At 42.7% G+C, this 20,565-nt stretch overlaps 1 protein-coding gene across 3 annotated transcripts in view; it reads left to right on the forward strand.

The window, feature by feature from the left end:
- Window positions 1–20,565, forward strand: part of LIMS2 (LIM zinc finger domain containing 2) — a 101,179-nt gene that overhangs the window by 43,884 nt on the left and 36,730 nt on the right. For all 3 annotated transcript variants that reach the window (XM_020967141.2, XM_078146788.1, XM_020967139.2), the window contains 3 exons: window positions 16,523–16,682; window positions 18,274–18,340; window positions 19,305–19,425. In XM_020967141.2, coding sequence (XP_020822800.1) covers window positions 16,527–16,682; window positions 18,274–18,340; window positions 19,305–19,425 — 344 coding nt within the window. In that variant the 5' untranslated portion in view covers window positions 16,523–16,526. The remainder of the gene's footprint in view (window positions 1–16,522; window positions 16,683–18,273; window positions 18,341–19,304; window positions 19,426–20,565) is intronic.

The raw sequence follows: 20,565 nt of genomic DNA on the forward strand, positions 1-20,565 counted from the left end.
GTCTTATTTATCTCATGGACCACATAGGATAATAAATGAGAAAGGCTTTGAAAAACTTAAAGCAATTATAAGTAACCTTATTATCGTTAAGTCTCTGTTACTTGGATGGTAATTCAAAATGCTTGGCATCTTGGTAGAGCTTACGTTTGACGACTATATAACATCAGGAATACCAACCTAAAATTCGCACACACACACACACACACACACACACACACACACATACTAACTTAAGTCCATTTAAGGTAGAAGCCTCTAATTTGTGGCTTCTGGGAAGACTTTCCATTTGTCTTCATCCTCCTCACCCATCCCCCAGCTTCTCGTGTCTTTCGGTTGTATACCTCTTACTTGGTAAAGAAGATTTGGATCAATTATAATGGGTAGGTTAAAAGTCTCAGAGAAGAGGAAAAATAAGAATTGATCTCAGAGAGTAATAGTAAAGAGATAATTCAAAGATTCCCTGAGAATAGTTTACCCAGTGTGTGTAGGTTTACATAGTCGATCCTTCCTGTGATAAGTGCTAGAGATACAAAGAAAGCAGTTGTAGTTTGTGCTCACATTCTAGGATTGTATAACAAGGTATTTGTAGGCTTCTGATTCATGTGTCAAGGTATGGGTCCCAGGAAAATCTTTAACTGATTTAAGGTGTTTGCTAGATAACTTCTCTTCCTAAAGAAACCAAAGGGATCACCATCTTTTTAGCCACTGAATCTAAAATGTTGAAATGTGTGTGTTACTGCCTCTGTTAGGTGAAGAGAAAGTGATTTCTTCCTGTTTAAGTTAAAGGGGGAAAAAATAAGCATGATGCTGTCCATTAAGAGTATTTCAAATAGTTAATGACTTCCAGGCACCTTATTTTGAAACAAAGGAGGTAGATATCACTATGGCTTTCTGACAACACTGTGCAATAATTGGAAGGAAATTGAATCAGTGTTAAGGATTTTCATGAGCAGTTGGCATCCTACTGTATTAGTAATTACTTTCAGTGTTGCAGCTGCCAATGGGAATCGTTCGAACACCAAATGAGAGATTTATTTTTTCCAGAATCACAAGTGACCCCACTAATCTCTTCCAATTAAAAAATGCATTTAAATTAAGCCTTCCTGGTATTCTCCCACACACTCTTGCTCCTACCTACCCTCTTGGACAGGTTGGGGAATATTACCTTTGATGCAAATATTTTGAGGCTTAGGTGTATTTTGAATTGCGTCTCTCAGGGTGTTAGTTGCCTAGGCACAGGGGAAACTGGCCAGGTTTCTACTTTTAACTAGAAGAAGTGAAGTTGTGGTTGTTCCTTGGTCTCCTTACTTTGTCCTTCTTAGATCTGGACCTAGCAGCCTATCATGCCCCCTATCCTAACTGCTTTTTTAAAATGGCAAAGTCCTTCTTCCTAGGATCCTACGGTACTTTCCTGCTGGCTGTTAGGAGTTCTGCTTGACAAGAGTGTGGCATCTTCCCACATCCATCCAGACAAATCTTGTGGCTCTGTGGATATATCTCCAAATGCCTCTTTTGGCATCTTTGAAAGTTCACTGTTCAATGACCCATCCCCTAGATTAAACCAAACCATGAAATAGACTTGTTTTTCATTCTCCTGCTCCAGATTGAATAACATCCTGGCTAAGGAGTTCCACCAGTCTTCCCCTCCCCACTTCTTTCCTCTTTGAAACTAACTTTGCCTTCCTTCACAGATTGGTGCCACTGCCCTTTGGAGACCCTTTGTGTAATGTGAGCCTCATTCCAAGAGTGGAGGAGGGGTGGGGAAGAGGTGGTGGAAAGGGTGGGTTACTGGTTAAAACCCCTGTTCAGTTTGCTGCGAACAGAGCCAGTGCTCTGAAGGTTGGAATGTGAAGCATGTGCCTTTTCTTGAGTTCCTGATTCCATCCAGATTGGAGGACAGAAGTCTACAAGCCCGCCTCTTTTTGGTTTGTTGAGGGTTGTGCTTAACACAAATGGATTGAGGAGCTTGATTTATCCCAGGAAGGAATGTGAAGATATTGTCCAATGCAGCAGCCAGCAGGAGAATAGCATTGAGCAGGTGGAGCTCTGTGTGGCATACCTCTAGAGTTTCTTTTTGGGGTAGGATTAATTTATCCTAATTCATTTTGTGTTTCTGATGCTCTGGACTAGTTTGACTTCAAGGCTTACTGGATTGAATTACCACTTAGGGCTAGAAGGCTCAGAATGAAATTCGGTTAATTGGAAATGGACCTTTTGTAGACTGATCCTTGAAATGTATTGACCCAGACGGAGTGACTCTCTTTGGATGGATGCTCTTGTAAATTGTTTTGGAGGCCAGTAGGAGAGGCTGACCTTTATTCCTGAGGAAGTTCCGTGCTTTTAGAAGAGTAGAGCAGGACTACACAGCTTTGGGGCAGGCTTCTGTCCTGTCAGAACATTGCAAAAAAAAAAAAGTCCATCGAAACTCCTAACCGGAAAAGTGAGTCACTTGGGCTTTGGCCCTCTCAGAGCCAATTTCCAATTGGCCTTCCCTATTCTACTTGCATGGTGGTGTGGGGGCACCATGGCTGGCATGAGACTCCGGGATCTGGCATCCTCTGAGCTGTACCGACGCCGGCAGGATCGGCAGAGCAGCACTGGCTTGTCCCTGAATGGTGGGGCAGAAACAGCCGGCATCCTTGGGTAGGTCTCTTGAGATGAAGGGGCTGGTATTACTGGAATGTTTCCTAAGGCATACTTGACTTCTTTTGAGGCGGGCTTTTGTCTGTAGACAGTCTGACTAGGCTCGAGGTGATATATTCCTTTCTTGGTAAGTGTGTAAAAGAGACTGGGATGGAGGCTCTTAGCTTATCACAATAACAGGAAGACAACAGCAAGGAAACCTTTCCCCTTTGAAACGTCTTCCCGAATTCTCTAGACCCAATGTCTTCATTTCCCTGTCAAACACAGGGCACACTGTTTCAAAAAGAGAAAAAACTTCTAAGGACTAAGAGTAGATGCAATTCTTTTTTCTTTTCTTTCTTTTTTTTTTAAATAAAATTTTTAATGCAGTCAGGCCCTTATGTCACCTATGGTCAGCATTCCCAGTCATGGCCTGTTGGTGATTTGGTCATTCTAGATAAGCTATTTGATGGTCTTCCTCACCTTTAATAGCTTTGGCCAGTGAAGGAAAATGCCCTATTGAACTTGAGATGTACCCAAAAAAAGGAAGGGGAAAAATGATCAAGTCATTAGGTCTTAGATTTGGCTTGCCTATTGCTGAATGGTTTGGGTTATGCTTAAATAGTGCCTAATACTTTAAAAAAGTCAGTTAATATTATATTGATTTTTTAAAAACATTGATGTTGATTCCCATTGACACCCGAATCCCCCATACAGCCTTCCCTTGTAACAAGAAGTATGGTTAAGCAAAACAAATTAAACTCTCATCCATGCCTGAAGATGTTTATCTCCTTTCTGCCTCTGGTCCCCTCTTCTATGCCAAGGGGACAGGAGGAATGCTTCACTCTCAGTCCTTTGTAGTTATGTTTGCTTATTGCATTGTTCAGAGTTCTGAGGTTTTCAGTGCTGTTTCCCTTTATATTATTATGGTCATACTGTAAATTGTTCTCCTGGCTCTGCTTACTTTACACTGAATCACTTCTCAAGTTTTTCTGAATTCTTCAGTTGTCATTTGTTAAAGAGCATTAATATTCTATTAGTTCCTATCCCCCCAATTTATTCTCTGCCATTAAATGCTAAAAGGAATCAAACTATAATCTATAAAATAAGCATGATCCTAGCCAGCATACCCAATGCCCTGAAGTCACTACCATTCATTTCCCTGATAGAAAATAACTATTAACCCTTTGGAGGCAAGAGAGTCTAAAATTCTTGGTCCTGTGAGCCGGAAGTCCCATTTGTAGGGTATTATTGCTGCAGATGAGCTGGCAGGAAACCTGGACTTTGACTTTTTAGACCCAAGGCTGAGTGTGTATTGTTGGCCCTAAGAAAAAAAAATCACTTTGTGGTAGTCAATGAGCAAACATTTTATCAAGCACTTTCTATGTGCAAGATACTGCTGGTTAACTTGGGAGATAACAGAAAACTAAAAGAAGTGATCCATGTTCTCACAACCTAGTTAGGGAGATAAGACAGACATAAAATAACTAAAAATAGATTCAGAGTGGGTTAGAACTGGAAGGAAGCTTAGAATTTATCCAATCCAACCTTCTTACTTTATAGGGGAGGAAACTGAGGCCCAGACTGGGGAACTAGCCCAAGATCTCATAGTTAATGGCAGACCCTGGAGTAGAACCCGAGTTTCCGGATTTTACCTCCACAAAAGAGTGTTTGTGTCAGACGGCAAGAATTTCCAGGAAGGAAAAGATCCCTGGGGGCTTTGGTGGCTTCACAGAGGAGCTGGGGGCTTGATCTGGGCTTTGGATTTAGATAAGAAGAGAGGAAAAGGGCAGTGGATGGGTGCAGGGCATTCCAGACTGAGAGGCTGGGGGAAGTAGAACCATGGAGCTAGAAACGTTCATTTTTGTATGTTTGGGGATAGTGATTTGATCACAGATGTTTGGAAATGGGAGTAAAATTATCTGGCTAGAAAGATTGTTTGTATAAAGGGGTAATGTTAATCAGCATTAGAAAGACAAGATTATTCAATTCAGTTTATTTTGATTCTACCCAGAAGGCATTTATGAAGTGCCCAAGATGTACAAAACTGTATATTAGGTGTTGGATGAAAAATAGCCTCCCCTTTCCTGTTCCACCCATCCGAGGATTTGCTTTCTAATAGGAGGTGGGATAGAGCATTTACACGGACAAGTAAATTCGAGATAGTTTAAGGAGCCAGCCCAGATAACAAGTTCTGGGTGGAGAGAGGTACAAATGCCAAGATTTCTAAGAGTGGGAGGTGAAGAGAAAGTGTATTCTAGGTGTCAGGATGGGAGATACCATGCCAATTTTGCAGGTCAGTTTGGCTGGAAGGTAGAGAGTGTGAAGGGGAGTAATGTGAAATAAATGTAGAGTAGAACCAGATTGGGAAGGGCTTTAAACACCCAGACAAGGAGGCTTAAAAACATTAAAAAAAGTTGTTTTTTTAGTCCTAGAGGCAGCAGAGTCACTGAAGAAGCTTCTTGAGCAAGGGAATCTCATGGTCAGTTAGAGTGAATCTACAGCTAGATCATTAGGAATTATCTAGGCATTAGAACACAGGATGGATGGAGGATCTTGAGCTAGAAGTTATTGGTGCTGTTTCGTCATTTTGGTTGTGTCTGACTCTTCGTGACCTCATTTAGAGTTTTCTAGGCAAAGATACTAGAGTGGTTTGCCATTTTGCAGAGGCAGACAGGGTTAAGTGACTTGCTCAAGGTCACCTGGCTAGTGTCAGTGTCTGAGGCCGGATTTGAGTGCAGGTCTCCCTGACTCTAGGCCTGGCACTCTGTCCACTGAGCCATTTATCTGCCTAGACTTGCTGACAGACTAAATGTTGGGGGACAAGTTTAAGAAGTCAAGGGTGGCTAAGATTTCTCCCCACGGCAGAAATAGGGAGTTCCGAAGGGTGAGCTCCTCAGAAGATGCTGAGTTCTATTTTAAATATATTGAATTTGACATTGGAGTGAAAATGCTTAGTAGGCCATTGGACACAGGAGACCAGAGTTAAAGAAAGGGGACAGGCCTGGAGACACAAATTTGGGACTCATCTGCTTAAAGGTCATATAAATTGAGTAATTTCGGACTGCCAGAGTTGTTGATGGTAAACAACTTTAAGTCCATGCTGAGAGTATAACTACTTTTAAAACATATTAGATTTATTGGAATATCATGGCAATTAAGGGGGATTTGGATCAGACTTCCTGACTATAAAGGTTATTAGGTACTTAAAAGAGTTGATTGAGATGGAATTTGTGGAACCATTTTCTGGATCCAGTGTTCTCTAATGGCCATCGAGTCATCCAACCTAGGAGTTCTTATTGGGGTGCAAAGAACTTGTGTTTAACTGCATTTTAATATAGTTTCTTTTCTTTGTGGCCTTGCGGATTTTATTTTATACGTTTAAAAACATTATTTGGGGAAGGGTGCCTAGGCTTCTCCAGATTGCCAAAGGGGTCCATTACACAAAAAAGCTAAAGACCTACTGATCTAACAAAATCGATTAGATACAGTCCATCAGAAAAAATACACTTTAGATTTCTTCTAGATTCTAAAAGAAACTTTTTGGTTTTTGGTTCAGACCTATCATTTCATTAATGTTGGGATCTCCCAGTGAGAAAACTCTCTCTACCAGCACAGATGGCAACTGTTATGCAACTTGAAGTATTGCCTGGAGCAGGTTAAGAGACTTGCCCAGGGACACCTAGGTGGAGCAGTGGAGAGAGCCCCAGCCCTGGAGTCAGGAGGACCTGAGTTCAAATCCAGCCTCAGACACATAACACTTAGTAGCTTTGTGACTGGGCAGGTCACTTAACCCCCATTGTCTCACACACACACACACACACACACAAAAAGACTTGTCCAGAGTCACATAACCATGTACATGAGAGGCAGAACCTAAACACAGCTCCTCTGGTCCAGAGACTTCTTGTTCTCTACTCTGCCATCCTGACTTTCAAAAAAGCATAATTAAAAGCAAACAAACAAACATTTACAACACTTAAAAAAAAAGCTCCACCACCCTTGGCCAGAACTTTACTGCTTTAGGCCTAAGACCACAGCAAGTCTTTCAGAGCAAAGAATAAGTACTGTTCTTCAGAAAGAGTTATATGATTTCAGATGGAACAGAGGTGGAAGGAGCTGTGGCCATGGAGATGTTAGCATTTTTAGAGATAAGTTTGTCAAATGAACCACCTGACCCCTACATCTCACTTTTGTTCAGTCATGTCTGATTCTTCGGGACCCCTATTTGGGGTTTTCTTGGCAAAAATATTGGGGTGGTTTGCCATTTCCTTCTCCAGCTCATTTGACAGATGAGGAAACTGAGGCAAATGGGTTAAATGACTTTGCCCAGGGTCACCCAGCTGGTAAGTGTCTGAGGTAGGATTTGAACTTAGGTCTTCCTGACTTCAGGCCCAGTGCTCTATCCACTATTGCTACCTAGCTGCCCACATCTCATTAGGATAATAAAATTGTAGAACCACATAATTGGAAGAAATTTTAAAACTTTTTACCAAAACTATGAATTTTATGCTTGTGACATCCCTTATAAAAAGTTAGAGCATAATCAGGAATTTTTGTACCTGGGGTAAGCATCACAAACCATGCCTGAGGCAAACAATCAAGATGCCCTCATGTAATGGTGGGGAATGGACACCTTCCTCTCTCACTCTGGATCCAGTAGGTAGAGGCCTTGCAGGGGAGGCCACCCCTTGGGAGGAGAATAGGGCCTTCTGGTTTCTTCCTATTTTAATTAATTATTCTTAATAATGAGGTGCTAAAGTCAGTTGTTTCTTCACACTTGACATCTGAGAAGCCTGGTTACTCAGGGGTGGTGGTACAATAGTGATCCTTATATCAAAGAGCCTTAAATATACCTCTATCTCCTTCAAAAAAAAAATCCAAAATGACACAAAGCTTCAAAGTATCACAGCAGAATGTTAGGGCTGGATTGTCTGTACAATTTCTTCATTCTCCAGAGGAGAAAACTCAAGAGAAGGGACTTGTCCAGGTCACTTGTTTATTTAAGCTTTTACTGACATTGAAGCTGGGCTGAGGTAGTATCCAATGTTCATATACCCACAGACTGAAAGAACTAGAAGGGACCCCAGAGACTGCCTGGTTCTCTCATTGTAGAATATAGTGCCCTGGAGATAGTTGTGTCACAGTAGGTGTTAAAAACCAATCAATCAACATTTATTAAGCACCAACCATGTGCCAGGCACTGTTGTAAGCTCTAGGAATACAAAAAGAGGCAAAAGACAGTCCCTGACCTCGAGGAGCTTATAATTTAATGGGGGAGACAACATGAAAACAAAGATATAAAAAGCAAGCTATGTTCATGATAAATAGGAAATAATGAACAGAGGAGAGGCACTAGAATTAAGAGGGATTGGGGAAGGCCTCAGTAAAAGATGTCAGACCTTCTGACTCTCTAACTAGTGCTTATTCAGTTGTTTTTTTTTTTTTAAATTGGCCTTTTGTGCTATAGCCAAGGCTCATGTAGAGGAAATGACCCTTCCTGAGTACCAGCCCTGAATATCATGACTCAGGATGAGCAGCTGAATGGCAGGGGACCCCTGGACCTTTCCTGTGGGCATACTAGCTCCAAATTCACCAACCTCAGAAAGCTTGTGTTCTTTTTCCTCTGGTTGTCTAGAGAGCCCAACTGGAGGGAGTTGGAGCTGGGCACCTAGCCGAATTACTTCCCAGGTGGGAGGGAGCCTGCTCTTCCTTTCTCACCATCTTGTCGACCAGCTTGCTGCTAGACTCTGTCTCTGCATTCTTCCTTAGTGGAATACAAATGCTGTCAGAACTGTCTAGATTACCCCTCCTTCCCCCATGACAAAGCCCTGGCTGCCCTACTCTAGTTTCAGCTCTGATCCAGCCTCTACTTGAAAACCTCCGGTGGATGAGCTTCTTACTACCTCATAAAACATTACCAGGAATTTTTGTACCTGGGGTAAGCATCACAAACCATGCCTGAGGCAAGCAATCAAGATGCCCTCATGTAATGGTGGGGAATGGACACCTTCCTCTTGGACTCTGGATCCAAAGGGTAGAGGCCTTGCTGGGGAGGCCACCCCTTGGGAGGGGAATGTAATTCTGTTACACACACATACACACAAATTATAATAGGTATAATTTAGACCATATATATATTTAAGTGCCGCAGGTCCAAAACTGAATATGAGGTTAGTATCTTCCTCACTCTCTCCACCCCCCAACCCTCTCCTCTACCTAATTTCCCCATTAGTGTTGTGGTATTAGCCTCAGCTCCTCACTCTCTCTCATATCCAGTCTTTTAGATTTTACCTTAGTAACATCTCTTTAATACAGTCATTATTGTTTTTGCCAACACCCTGGTACAGACCTTATGATTGTCTTCCTGTCTCAAGTCCCTCTCCACTGAATGGGTATTGTTTCAGACAGACTGAGGCCTGGGAAAGACCTTAATTTAGAAAGGCCTCTTGGGCCAGGATCGGTTTTTTCGACTTTTGTCTTGTCACTGGACTTCCATGATGCTGGAGGAGATAGTGAGTCTGACTACTTTGCTCAGCTCTGCCTCACTTAAATCCAGTTCACAGGCAAGTCAAGACATTACCCTTCTGATGTCATTGGTCATCTTTGAGAACAAAGGACAAGCAACATAACATAAGGCTCCAGTCCATTCTCCACTCAACTATCAAACTGAAAAGTTCAAGACAGACAATGTCACTGCTTCCCCAAACCTTCAATAAACTACTGTGGCTCCCTATTACCTCCAAAATCAAATATAAAAACCCTCTAGTTGGCCTTCTATCATCTGATCCCCTTTTACTTCCCAGTCTCCTTACACTTCGTTCCCTGCCCCATGCCTCTCTTTTTAATCCAGTGACACTGGTATCCTTGCTTTTCTTTGCACATGACACTCCATCCCCTGACTAGCCATTTTCTTGGGTTGTCCTCCATCCCTGGAATGCTCTCCCTCCGTCATGTCTTGGCTTCCCAGGCTTTCTTTAAGTCCAGAATAAAACCCCACCCTCTATAAGAAGCCTGTCCTGGGGGCAGCTAGGTGGTGAGTGGATAGAGCACCGGCCCTGGAGTCAGGAGGACCTGAGTTCAAATCCAGACTCAGACACATAATACTTCCTAGCTTTGTGACTCTGGGCAAGTCACTTAACCCCAACTGCTTCACTTAAAAAAAAAAAAGAAAAGAAAAAAAGGGAAAAAAAAAGAAAAAAAGAAGCCCATCCTGATCTGCCTCAATACTAATGCCTCCCCTCCCCAATTTATCCTTTACATAGCTTGTTTGTACATAGTTTGCATATTGTTTGCCCATTAGACTGGGAGCACCTTTGAGAGTAGGGACTTTTTTTCTTCTTTTGTATCCCCAGGGCTTAGCACAGTGTTTGGGACACAGTAAGTGCTTAATAAATGCGTGATGAGTGGCTGACTATATAGTCAGGAAATTCTTCTTTATGTTGAATTTGCCTTTCTGTGCCTGGTTCTGCCCTCTGGATTCAAGCACAACACACCCACTCTCTCTTTCACAGACAGCCCTTCAGCTATTTGAACAAAGCCATCGTTTCCCCACAATAATAATAACTCACATTTACACAGTACTTTTAGGTTTACAGAGTACTTTCCTCACCACAACCCGGTGAGAGAGGTATTGTATTGTTTTCTCCCATAAGTCTCTATAGTAACAGTAACAATAGTCTTTTAAATCACCGGGTAACATCTCTAATTCCTATTCATGAATTAATAAAGACACAAAAACCAACCATAGTTATTCCGTGTCTGTCTGCTGAAAAATAGTATTATACTATTAGTAAAACTACATTTTAAAAGCTTATTATTGTTGTTTGGTCATTTTTCAGTCTAGTCTGACTCTTTGTGACCTCTTTTGGGGTTTTCTAGACAAAGATACTGGAGTGGTTTGCCATTTCCTTCTCTAGCTCATTTTACAGATGAGGAAACTGAGGCAAGCAGGGTTAAGTGACTAACCCAGAGTCACACAGCTAGCAAGTGTCTGAGGTTGGATTTGCACTCAGGTCTTCCTGACTCCAGGCCTGACACTCTATCCACTGCGCCACCTTTTAAAAATCTAACGGTTAGCAAATGGGACATGAACTTGTTAGGCAATCAATCAGTAATAAGAGCTTATATCTGTATTGTACTCTAAGGTTTACAAACCTTTTTCCAAGCAACCTTGTGAGGTAGGTTGTGCAAGTATTGTTACTGCTGTTTTATAGATGAGAAAACAGAGCTACTGAGAGGTTAAGGGCATGGCCCAGGTAACACAGAGCACAGATGTTTCAGCTCCTGATTCCACTGTGCCCCCTCTCATGATTATAGTCAACATTTGATTAGCCATGTAAATAGGATAGGAAGATACAGATAGTGAATTTAGTTAATCCTAGACTAGTTCCCTAACTTGCACTGGCACTTGTGGGCTGGGTCCCCAGAGGGCCAGCTGACTCCTACTTATCTCAGGTATCTATGGCCCTGAGAAGCTGGGTTTCTAGGACTTTCAGTTACTGGTGTGCTGCCCACTGACAATCAATCAGACTTGACTTTTTAGCAAGGATATTCACTAAGGTGGTATAGAAAGAATAGTAATTATAAACCCTGGGGCGCCGTCTCCCACAGATGCACGCAGGGGCAGTGGGGGAGAGTGGGCACAAAGTAATGAGGCACCTGTGCAGAGAACTTACGTGGCAAAAGGATAGCATAACTACAGGTCCCTGGTAAGTCCTTTTCTCCATTTCTACAGGCCTCATGGTTTCCCTTCATGGGAGCTCTCTGCAGGGCTGCTAGGGTCAGTGCCTTGGTACATATTTTGTCAGTCCACAGCCAGAGTCTTCTCTACCAAGAGGGGTCACTCCCTGAAGCCACCTTTGTTTGAGTTACTCTCACTCCTGGCTAGATGCATTGTCTCCTCCTGGTCCAGTTGTCTCATCCCAGCAGGATGCCCTGTCTGCTGCTAGTCCAGTCTCTCCTATAGCATAGTCAATGGGGGTGGGGTGGGGGGAGAAGGATGGGAAAGGGAGGAGACAGAGATTATAATCTGCTCTAATTGGTTAAGTATTTATTAATATATTTTTAGGAAAATTTCTTAAGAATAGGTACTAAGCTGATTGATTCATTTGAAGTATTTGGGCTTTCTGTGATTGTGTTAATTGGTGTGATTGTGGATCCTCCTGTCCTCCCTCCCCATATCCTTACAAAAATATTCATATTTGGCTTTAGAATGCAGATTGAGTCACATATGGAGGCTCTTTCTACATGAAAAGCTGCAGAAACATGAGAGAACAGTTCTGACCATAACCTCTTCTGTTTGGCCCAGGGGCTGTTTCTGCTGATCATGGAAACATACAGAAGGACCTTTGCTGATGTGCCCCAATCTAATTACCTAATTTGTAGTTGGAACAATTCTGCCTCATGTCACAGACAGAAATACTCCAGTGTCTCTGATAGCCTCTCAGAAACACATAATCTCACACTCTTCAGTAGGATAGTAAACTATCACAATCCATTAGTGTGCAAGCTCTTTGAGTACAGGCTCTGTTTGACATTTGTCTTTGAAACCCTGGCTATTAGCGCAGTGCCCTTTACACAGTAGGAACTTAATAAATGCTTGTTGATTGATTGAGCCACAGACATAATTAACTCCTAGCCCTCCTCCTTCCCTCACTCCCCATAGCTTTATTGTTCTGGGACAAGTGGATATGGCAGGAGAACTTGGGTTGCAAGCTTATTTTATTTCCCTGCTTGTTTGATGCAAGCAGGGGTTAAAGAACCCTTATGGGCTTGTGCGTGCACACACACGCGCAAGCACACACACACACACACACACACACACACATAGTGTAAATGTCAGTAGCACTGTGAAACTTAATTGACAATGTTGGCTGCAGACACCAGTGGCATTTTAGAGAGTTGAGGCAGGGGAGAGTGTCATAGTATTGTGTTCTTCCCACATCTTGGTGGTTTGACTTGCCTGTGTCTCAGACATACCCTTGGCTGTATCTTGCCTGTTGTCCACTTTTGAATGGGGGCAGAGAAAGAGGAGTGGCATTTTTCTCCTTGGGGGATAATCAGACCGACATTGTATTCTCTGTTCCCTACTGGAATGTGTGAAGGAGGGGGGAGGGGTTGAAATTTTCATTTCTTCCACCCTTGTTCCCTTCCCGTGACTGCTGTTGGCTACTGTGAAGCCAAGCTGGAAAGGAGCACTTTGGGATCCCCAGACTACAGTTCTCTCTGTGAGTGCCTTGTGCTTTGACGAACCCCTTATCTTTCTGACATGTTTCTCCTGATTCAAAATCCTCCCAGGCCCCTTTCCACATACTTTGGTGATAACACATAGAAGGTCCAGTGTCATGGGAGGTGGGCCATGATGAATGAATAACTTTATTCATGTTGTGTTCAATTGAAGCATGTTTGAGCCTGAGGGGCCTCTAACTCCCTGGTAGTTGTTCATTTTAAAATTTCAGTTGTATCATTAAATTTTGTATTAGAATTATATGAAACTGGAAGGGAAGGGCCTTTTAGAGGAAAGCCCTGATCTCATACTTTCTTTGTATGACACAATTCTGCTTTACCTCCCGTACCATTTGGAATATGAGTACTCCACATAATGCACTCCCTACCAATGTGGGGTCACTGTAACATAGATAATGTTGCTGTTAAGTCATTTTTCAGTTGTGTCAGACTCTCTGTGACCTCATTTGGAGTTTTCTTGGCAGAGATACTGTAGTGGTCTGCCATTTCCTTCTCCAGCTCATTTTGTGTCTTGCCCAGGGTCATGCAACTAATAAGTATCTGAGACCAGATTTGAACTCATAAAGATGAGTATTTCTCATTCCAAGCCCAGGGCTCTATCCACCGTATCATCTAACTGCCCATTCTTCCAGTTTAGAAAAGAGTTAATAAATTGAGTTTCACTGAAATGAAGAATGTGCATAGAAAATTAAAGTCAATTAAGGTTGGAGAGATAGAGTAGAACAATTTATGCACATCCTTAAATGCTAGATTGGGGAGTTTACATTTTTTCCCATAGGTAATACAGAGACATAGAGGCATTTGAGAAGCTGAGTGATAGTGGAATCCTATCTTAGGAAGACTTTTTGGAAGCAGTATGAAAGAAGGGTGAAACAACAGCTGGAAGACTCGTTGTTCATATAACATAAATAATAGGTCATAACTAAGCCCTAGTTATAGGGTTAGGGTGAGAGCAGAAGTAGATAGGAGTCAGTCAATTAACAAGTATTCATCATGTACCCATTATGGAATGGCTCTGTTCAAGTGGCTTTCCGATATGCAATGAAATAAAAGACATAATATTTGGACCTTAAGGTGCCTATAACCCAACTGAAGGACACCAAATTAGCACAGCATTTCAGTGCTAAACTTGTTACTTAAGGAAAGTTTCTGAACTTGTGACTTTTAAGGTGTCAGAGTATAATTTATTGCCTTAAAATGCTAAGATCTTTGGTTCATTTTCTCAGCAAATGATAGTCTTAGAGAGTTGCCTAGAGCAGTGGTGTCAATAGAAATGAATTCGGTGGGGATGCATGTTGAGTTAGAAAACCACAAATTAACATTATCTATGTTATGTTATTTTTATTTATTCTGTTAAACATTTCCCAAAGACATTTTAAATCTGGTTCCCTCACACTGGGGAGTTGCTGCTCACTTGCAGCTAGGAATTTGACCCCTCTGCCCTAGGGCACTGAGAGGCCAACTGACTTGTCCAGGGTCACTTGACTTGCCCAGTCTATATTAGAGGAAGAATTTGAATCCAGCTCTTCTTGACTCTGACAGCAGTTCTCCACCCCGGGCAACCATGGCTGCCTCCAAGTTGTGTGTTAAAGACTTTAAATGTCATAGGAGTTCTGAGAAAAGAGAAATCCCAGTAGGCTAATGTGGTTGGAGACCATTTCATGAATGTGGAGGGATTTGAGCTAGGCCTTGAAGGATGGAGAAAGATATAGACATGGGGAGGTAGGAAAAGCAATAACAATAAGGCCTGGGCACTTGGCCAGAGGATGGTGTGCTTTAACCAGAAATCTGAAAGCCTGTATCTGGGCTCTGGGAATTATATTATGTCATCAGCTCCAGTGGTTATTGAATCAGGCAATTCAGATTTCAGAGTTACAAGATTTCCTGTTTATTTCTGATTTCCCTGAGTTACATGAAAAAGAAAAAACAAAAACCAAAACCAAACCCTGGGTATATCTTGCTCATTGCTAAACTGGTGGTTACCCTCAACACAACTTTTCTTCTCTATCAGTCACTTGTTCTTCCATTTGACAGCTACTGAGAGAAGAAAGGGATGTTATTTTTAAAATGCAATCACATTCATCACTTTTTTTTTCTTTTGTGGGGGTGGGGAGAGAAGGAGAGGGATGAGGTGGAAGGTATTGATGAAAGTACATTCAACCCAAGAGGGGACACAGACTGAAAATACAAATATGTTCAAGAAGAACCATGGTAGCCCGGAGGATAGATTATAAAGGAGAAAAGGGTTATGTGGGGCCATATTGCTAGCCTTTTAAGTGTGGACAAACCACAGCCTTCCCAAGCTGCCCCCTTGGGGACATTCCATCTCCTTTCCGTGACTTGGTCCAGGCTGGTCCCATGTCTGGAACCCACTTTCTCTTCATCTCCACCCTTTAGAGTCCTTAGCTTTTTCTAGAGCTCAGCTAAAGTACCTCCTTCACCAGGCTTGTCTTTATCCTTCCACTGAAATTATTTACTCTTTCCTTTGTCTACATTTTGTATTTACTTACTGGTATACATGTTCCTTCTCAATAGACTAGAATGAACAGAATGACAGGGACTGTTTTGTTTTTCTCTTTGTATCTCCAATAACCTACAAGAGTATCTGGCATACAGCAGGTGCTCAATAAACGCTTGTTGAATGAATGATGACATTGTCAGAGACAAAATTCTGGACTGGAAGGATTTAGGGGCTGATCTGGTGTGGAATTCCTATATTAATTTTAAATTATTAACAATAATAGCTGGGGCAGCTAGGTGGTGCAGTGTGGATAGAGCTCCGGCCTTGGAGTCAGGAGGACCTGAGTTCAAATTTGACTTCAGACACTTGACACTAGCTGCGTGATCCTAAGCAAGTCACTTACCCCCATTGCCTAGCCAAAAACAACAACAAACAATACTAGCTAACAATAACATAACACTTTAAGGTTTGCAAAGTGATTTACATGTGTCATCTTATTTGATTCTCACAACAGCTCTGTGAGATAGGTGCTATTAATATCCCTATTTTATAGATGAGGAAACTGAGGCAAAGAGCACAGGGTCACACAGCTAATGAGTGTCAGAGGTAGGCCTCGAACTCAGGTATTCCTGACTCCAAGTCCCATGTTCTGTCCTCTCTGCTAAGAGTTTTTTGTTTGTTTGTTTTTGTTTTTGTTTTTTTGTCCAGGCAATTGGGGTTAAGTGACTTGCCTAGGGTCACACAGCTAGTGAGTATTATGTGCCTGAGGCTGGATTTTAACTCAGGTCCTCCTGACTCCAGGGTTGGTGTTCTATCCACTGTGCCATCTAGCTGCCCCCTGCTGAGAGTTTTCTTTAGAAGACAGTCTAGACTCCTGCCTCAGTTTCTGGCTCTGTACCTGATTGGGACTGGCATATCTGAATTGTAAAATTATAGGGCCACAAATGCTGTTATATGAAGTTCCAGGTGTCTATGGTCTCAACCAAGTGATAAAGCACAGAGAAACTCTGGGACTAGGGACATTTTCTCTCCCTGGCCCGAGGTCCAGTCCTGGATTACAGAAAAAAAGTTCTTGCCAGAAAGAATGAGAGAGTTGTTGCTCTAAACTTTGCTCCTCCTGCTCCTAGCACGTTATCATTTTTGGATGCCATCCAGAACCTGACTCTGATTTTTTCCCCCCCGTTTATTCAGTAACATGTCTGATGCCCTGGCTAATGCCACATGCCAGCGCTGTCAGGCCCGTTTTGATCCATCTGAAAGGATTGTGAATAGCAACGGGGAGCTGTATCATGAGAATTGTTTCGTCTGTGCCCAGTGCTTCCGGCAGTTCCCAGATGGACTCTTCTATGAGGTGAGGATGTTTGCTGTGGTGCCCTGGCCTGCTGCTGGGGCTTTATCCTGCATGGTCCCCCTGGGATGTGGACTGCTGCCCTTCTAACCCTTCAGCTGCCCCATGCTGGTTTATTCTTAGTCTCTCCCCCCTTTTCCTCTCTGGCTGCTTGGTCTGCCCTGCTTTTCTTCTCTGGACAGCCTTACCTTGAAGTCCTCACTCCTAGAACATCTAAGACTCCTTCCTTTGGCAATCAGTGGTGTTTTGTTTTTGCTGTCATAGAAAAGCCAAGCAGCTGAGGGTTCTGAGACAGAAGAGTATTGTGTGGAGGGTAAAGTGAACACCTAAAACCTTTGTGTACGTCGCTGAGCCAATCATGTTCTTTATATTTATTTTACAAATAATTTGTTTTAAATTGTAAGAAACTGAAACAGGAAAAAAAGGAGCATTTTTAAATGTAGGGAGGTATCACCAAAGGGGGATGCTAAAGTCTCTTCCAGGTCTAAAACTCAATTGGAACTATGCTTTTTACCCAATTAGTAGTGCCACAGAGCACAGCATTCAGAGCCTTCCACCATCTGCTTCCACTCTTCTTTTCTAGGCTCTTCTATTGACCTCCATGTACCTTATGCCCCAGATAAACTGGACAACTCTCTGTAACCCCAAATCCTGGACTTTCCTTCCACTTACTGCCATGGCTGTAATGTCTGGCCTCTCACCCCACCGCCATATTTATCACTTAATTCTTTTTTGGTGTTCAGTTGGTTCAGTTGTGTCCAACACTTCATGACGCCATTTGGGGGTTTCTTGGCAAAGATACTGGAGCAGTTTGCCATTTCCTTCTCCAGCTCATTTTACAGTTGAGAAACCGAGGCAAACAGCATTAAGGGACTTGCTCAGAGTCACACAGCTAGTGAGCGTCTGAGGCTAGATTTGAACTCAGGAAAATGAGTCTTCCTGACTTCAGGCCCAGCTCTCTACCACTGTGCCACCTATGGGCCCCTTCAATCTCTACTCATCCTGTAAATCAAACTGAGATACTACCTGCACCATGAAGCTTTCCTTTCTCTCCCTTGCTCCCAGGTACTTTCCTTCTTAGACCTCACCTGGCATTTTGATTCACACCTCTGTAATGTATTTATGTGATATTAAATATTGGTCTTCTGCCTTTATATTTTATTTCCCTACTAGACCATAAACTGCCTGATGACAGGGACTACATCTTCTCCTAACTCTCTATCTCTCCCAGGGCCTAGTATAGTGTTAAGTGCTTAATAATCATTATTTGTTTGTTTGTTACATAGAACATTGACTCTAATATTTGCCACAGATTGCCTTCTATTTGTTAAAGGGCTGAAATTACCATTATTAACTTTCCCCTCTTCCTTTCTTTTATCCTGCTTCTGTTCCTCCCATTTCTGTTTCTTTCCTTGTGTTTCCTCCTTTTATTTGAATGATCTTCAGTGCTGCCTCTTTAAGTCTTGTGTACAGAACCTGGGGTCTTTAGGTGAAGTGCTATGGAAATGTAATCTATAATAGATGAATCAGAAAATAAAGTAACCCCAGGAGCCTGGCATTCCTCTCACCCCTTCTCTTTGTGTTTTGTTTGCAGTACGAAGGTCGAAAATATTGTGAACATGACTTCCAAATGCTGTTTGCTCCCTGCTGTGGGACATGTGGTAAGGCCAGACTCAAGCCAAATCTGCCATTTCTTTACTCCAAAAGGTTTATTTTATGAAACAGGGGGAGGGTGGGACAGTAAGGGGGAAGGGGTTTGCTTTTAGAGGAAAGTGAGGGCTAGCCTTTGAGCAGGTGTCATTTGAGGGATTTAAGGGAAGGGAACCTGAAGAGTCACCCCCATTGTTTGTTATGGTACCAGAAATTCAGCTATGGGAAAATTACTCTTTAAAAAATAGACACCTTCTTTTCTCCCCACACCGTTTTTCTGAGTCTGTTAGCAACATTTTATTGTTCGGTCATATCTGACTCTTCATGACCCCATGGACCATTTCATACCGATAATGTCCATGGGGTTTTCTTGGCAAAGATGCTGTAGTGGTTTGCCAGTTTCTTCTTCAGTGGATTAAGGTAAACAGAAGTTAAGTGATTTTCTCAGGGTCACACAGGTACTAAATATCTGAGGCTGGATTTGTACTCAGTTCTTCCTGACTCCAGGCCCAGCACTCTATCCACTGAGCCACTCAGCTGCCTCCACTAGCCTTATCTTAAACCATTATCAGCTGAGAACAAATCTCTGAGGAAATGTGACACAGGGTAGTTCTCTGCAGTTCAGGAAGAAGCCAAGAGGGGAGGAGTGCGGCTGTGAAGATCCTGCTTGGGAAGGTAATGGGGCCCAGAGTCAACCTTCACAATACCACGAAGGGCCAGCTTCGAGAGAAGAAGAAAACATAACCTAGAGATGGCACACGCATACACAGAGTACAGCTGTTTTCTTGGCACTTGCTTTAGAAAGTAGATTTATTTTCCCCATTGGAGGTTATTTTTCATTTCCTGGAATAGTGCATTGGCGCAAACTTGGCAAAGCAATAAGAAAATAGAGGACGAGTGAAGTTGTTTCTTCCCTGGCAGGTAGGAGTGAATGCCATCTCTTCCCCTACTCAAATCTGATTTTTTGTTTTTTAGGTGAATTCATTATTGGCCGTGTCATCAAAGCAATGAACAACAACTGGCACCCGGAGTGCTTCCGTTGTGAACTGTGTGATGTGGTTCTTGCTGACCTGGGCTTTGTGAAGAATGCCGGGAGGTGAGGAGGAGCCGAGGCCTGTTGGGGCAATTGCAAAAGAGTGGGGATTGGGGGTTCGAAAGCATGATTGGAAGAGGGGATGTGAGCTAGAGTAAGACGTTACTGATGTGGAAGGCACCAGGGACGGCAGAAAGAAGACTGGACTAGGGGATAGGGAGACTTGGATATCCATCCCAGCTCGTCCCCTCTTGAGCTGGGGAACCTCGAGTAAAGCCTCTTTACCTCTCTGGGCCTCTGTTTCTCCATCTCGCAATGGGAATAACACCCGTCTAATCCAGCCATCACTCAAGGATGTTGCTCTAACTGCACAAGAGAACTGAGATAAAAGTTCTTTGAATAGCTCCCATTTACATAGGGTTTTAAGTTTTCAAAGTGTTTTATGTGTATTATAACATTTTATTCTCACAGCAACCCTGTGAGGTAGGTGCTATTATCTTCTTCATTTTACAGATGAGGAAACTGAGGCAGAGAAGGTTAATTTACTTGCCCAGGGAGACACAGTCAGTAGGTATCTGAGGCACTCCATCCACCATGCCACGTAGCTGCCTGAAAAGTAGGAAGAGCTATATGAATTCTAGTCAATCAGTAAACATTTATTAAATGGCTTCTGTGTGCCAGGCATGGTACTAAGCACTGGGGATACAAAAAGGGGCAAAAAAACAGTCCCTGCCCTCAAGGAGCTTACAGTCTAACGCGAGAGACTACGTGCAAACAAATATATACAAAGCAAGCTATGTACAGGATAAAAAGAAAATAATTAACATAGGCGTGGGATTGAGAGGTTGAGAAAGACTTCCTGAAAAAAAAATGGGATTTTAATTGGGATTTAAAGGAAACTAGAGAAGTCTGGAGCAGAGGAGGAAAAGCATTCCAGGCATGGGAGCAGCCAGAGAAAATGCCTGGAGCTGAGTTGGAGTGTCCTGTTTGTGGAATAGCCAGGAGGCCATTGTAACTGGTTGGAAGAGTATGTGAAGGAAAGTGAGGTATTAGTGTGATGGGAAGGAAAAGGGAATGGGAGTACTGGCTTAAGGGTTAGGCACAAGAAGGCAACCCTAGGAAAATGTGATACTTTGGAGTGGGAAACCATGGTGACTAAAACTATTAACAAGGAAACTGAGATGAGGAGTAAGGATCCCCATG

Source organism: Phascolarctos cinereus, unplaced genomic scaffold, assembly GCF_003287225.1.
Source record: "Phascolarctos cinereus isolate Bilbo 61053 unplaced genomic scaffold, phaCin_HiC Scaffold_726;HRSCAF=1367, whole genome shotgun sequence".
In the NCBI taxonomy this organism is placed as follows: Eukaryota; Metazoa; Chordata; class Mammalia; order Diprotodontia; family Phascolarctidae; genus Phascolarctos; species Phascolarctos cinereus.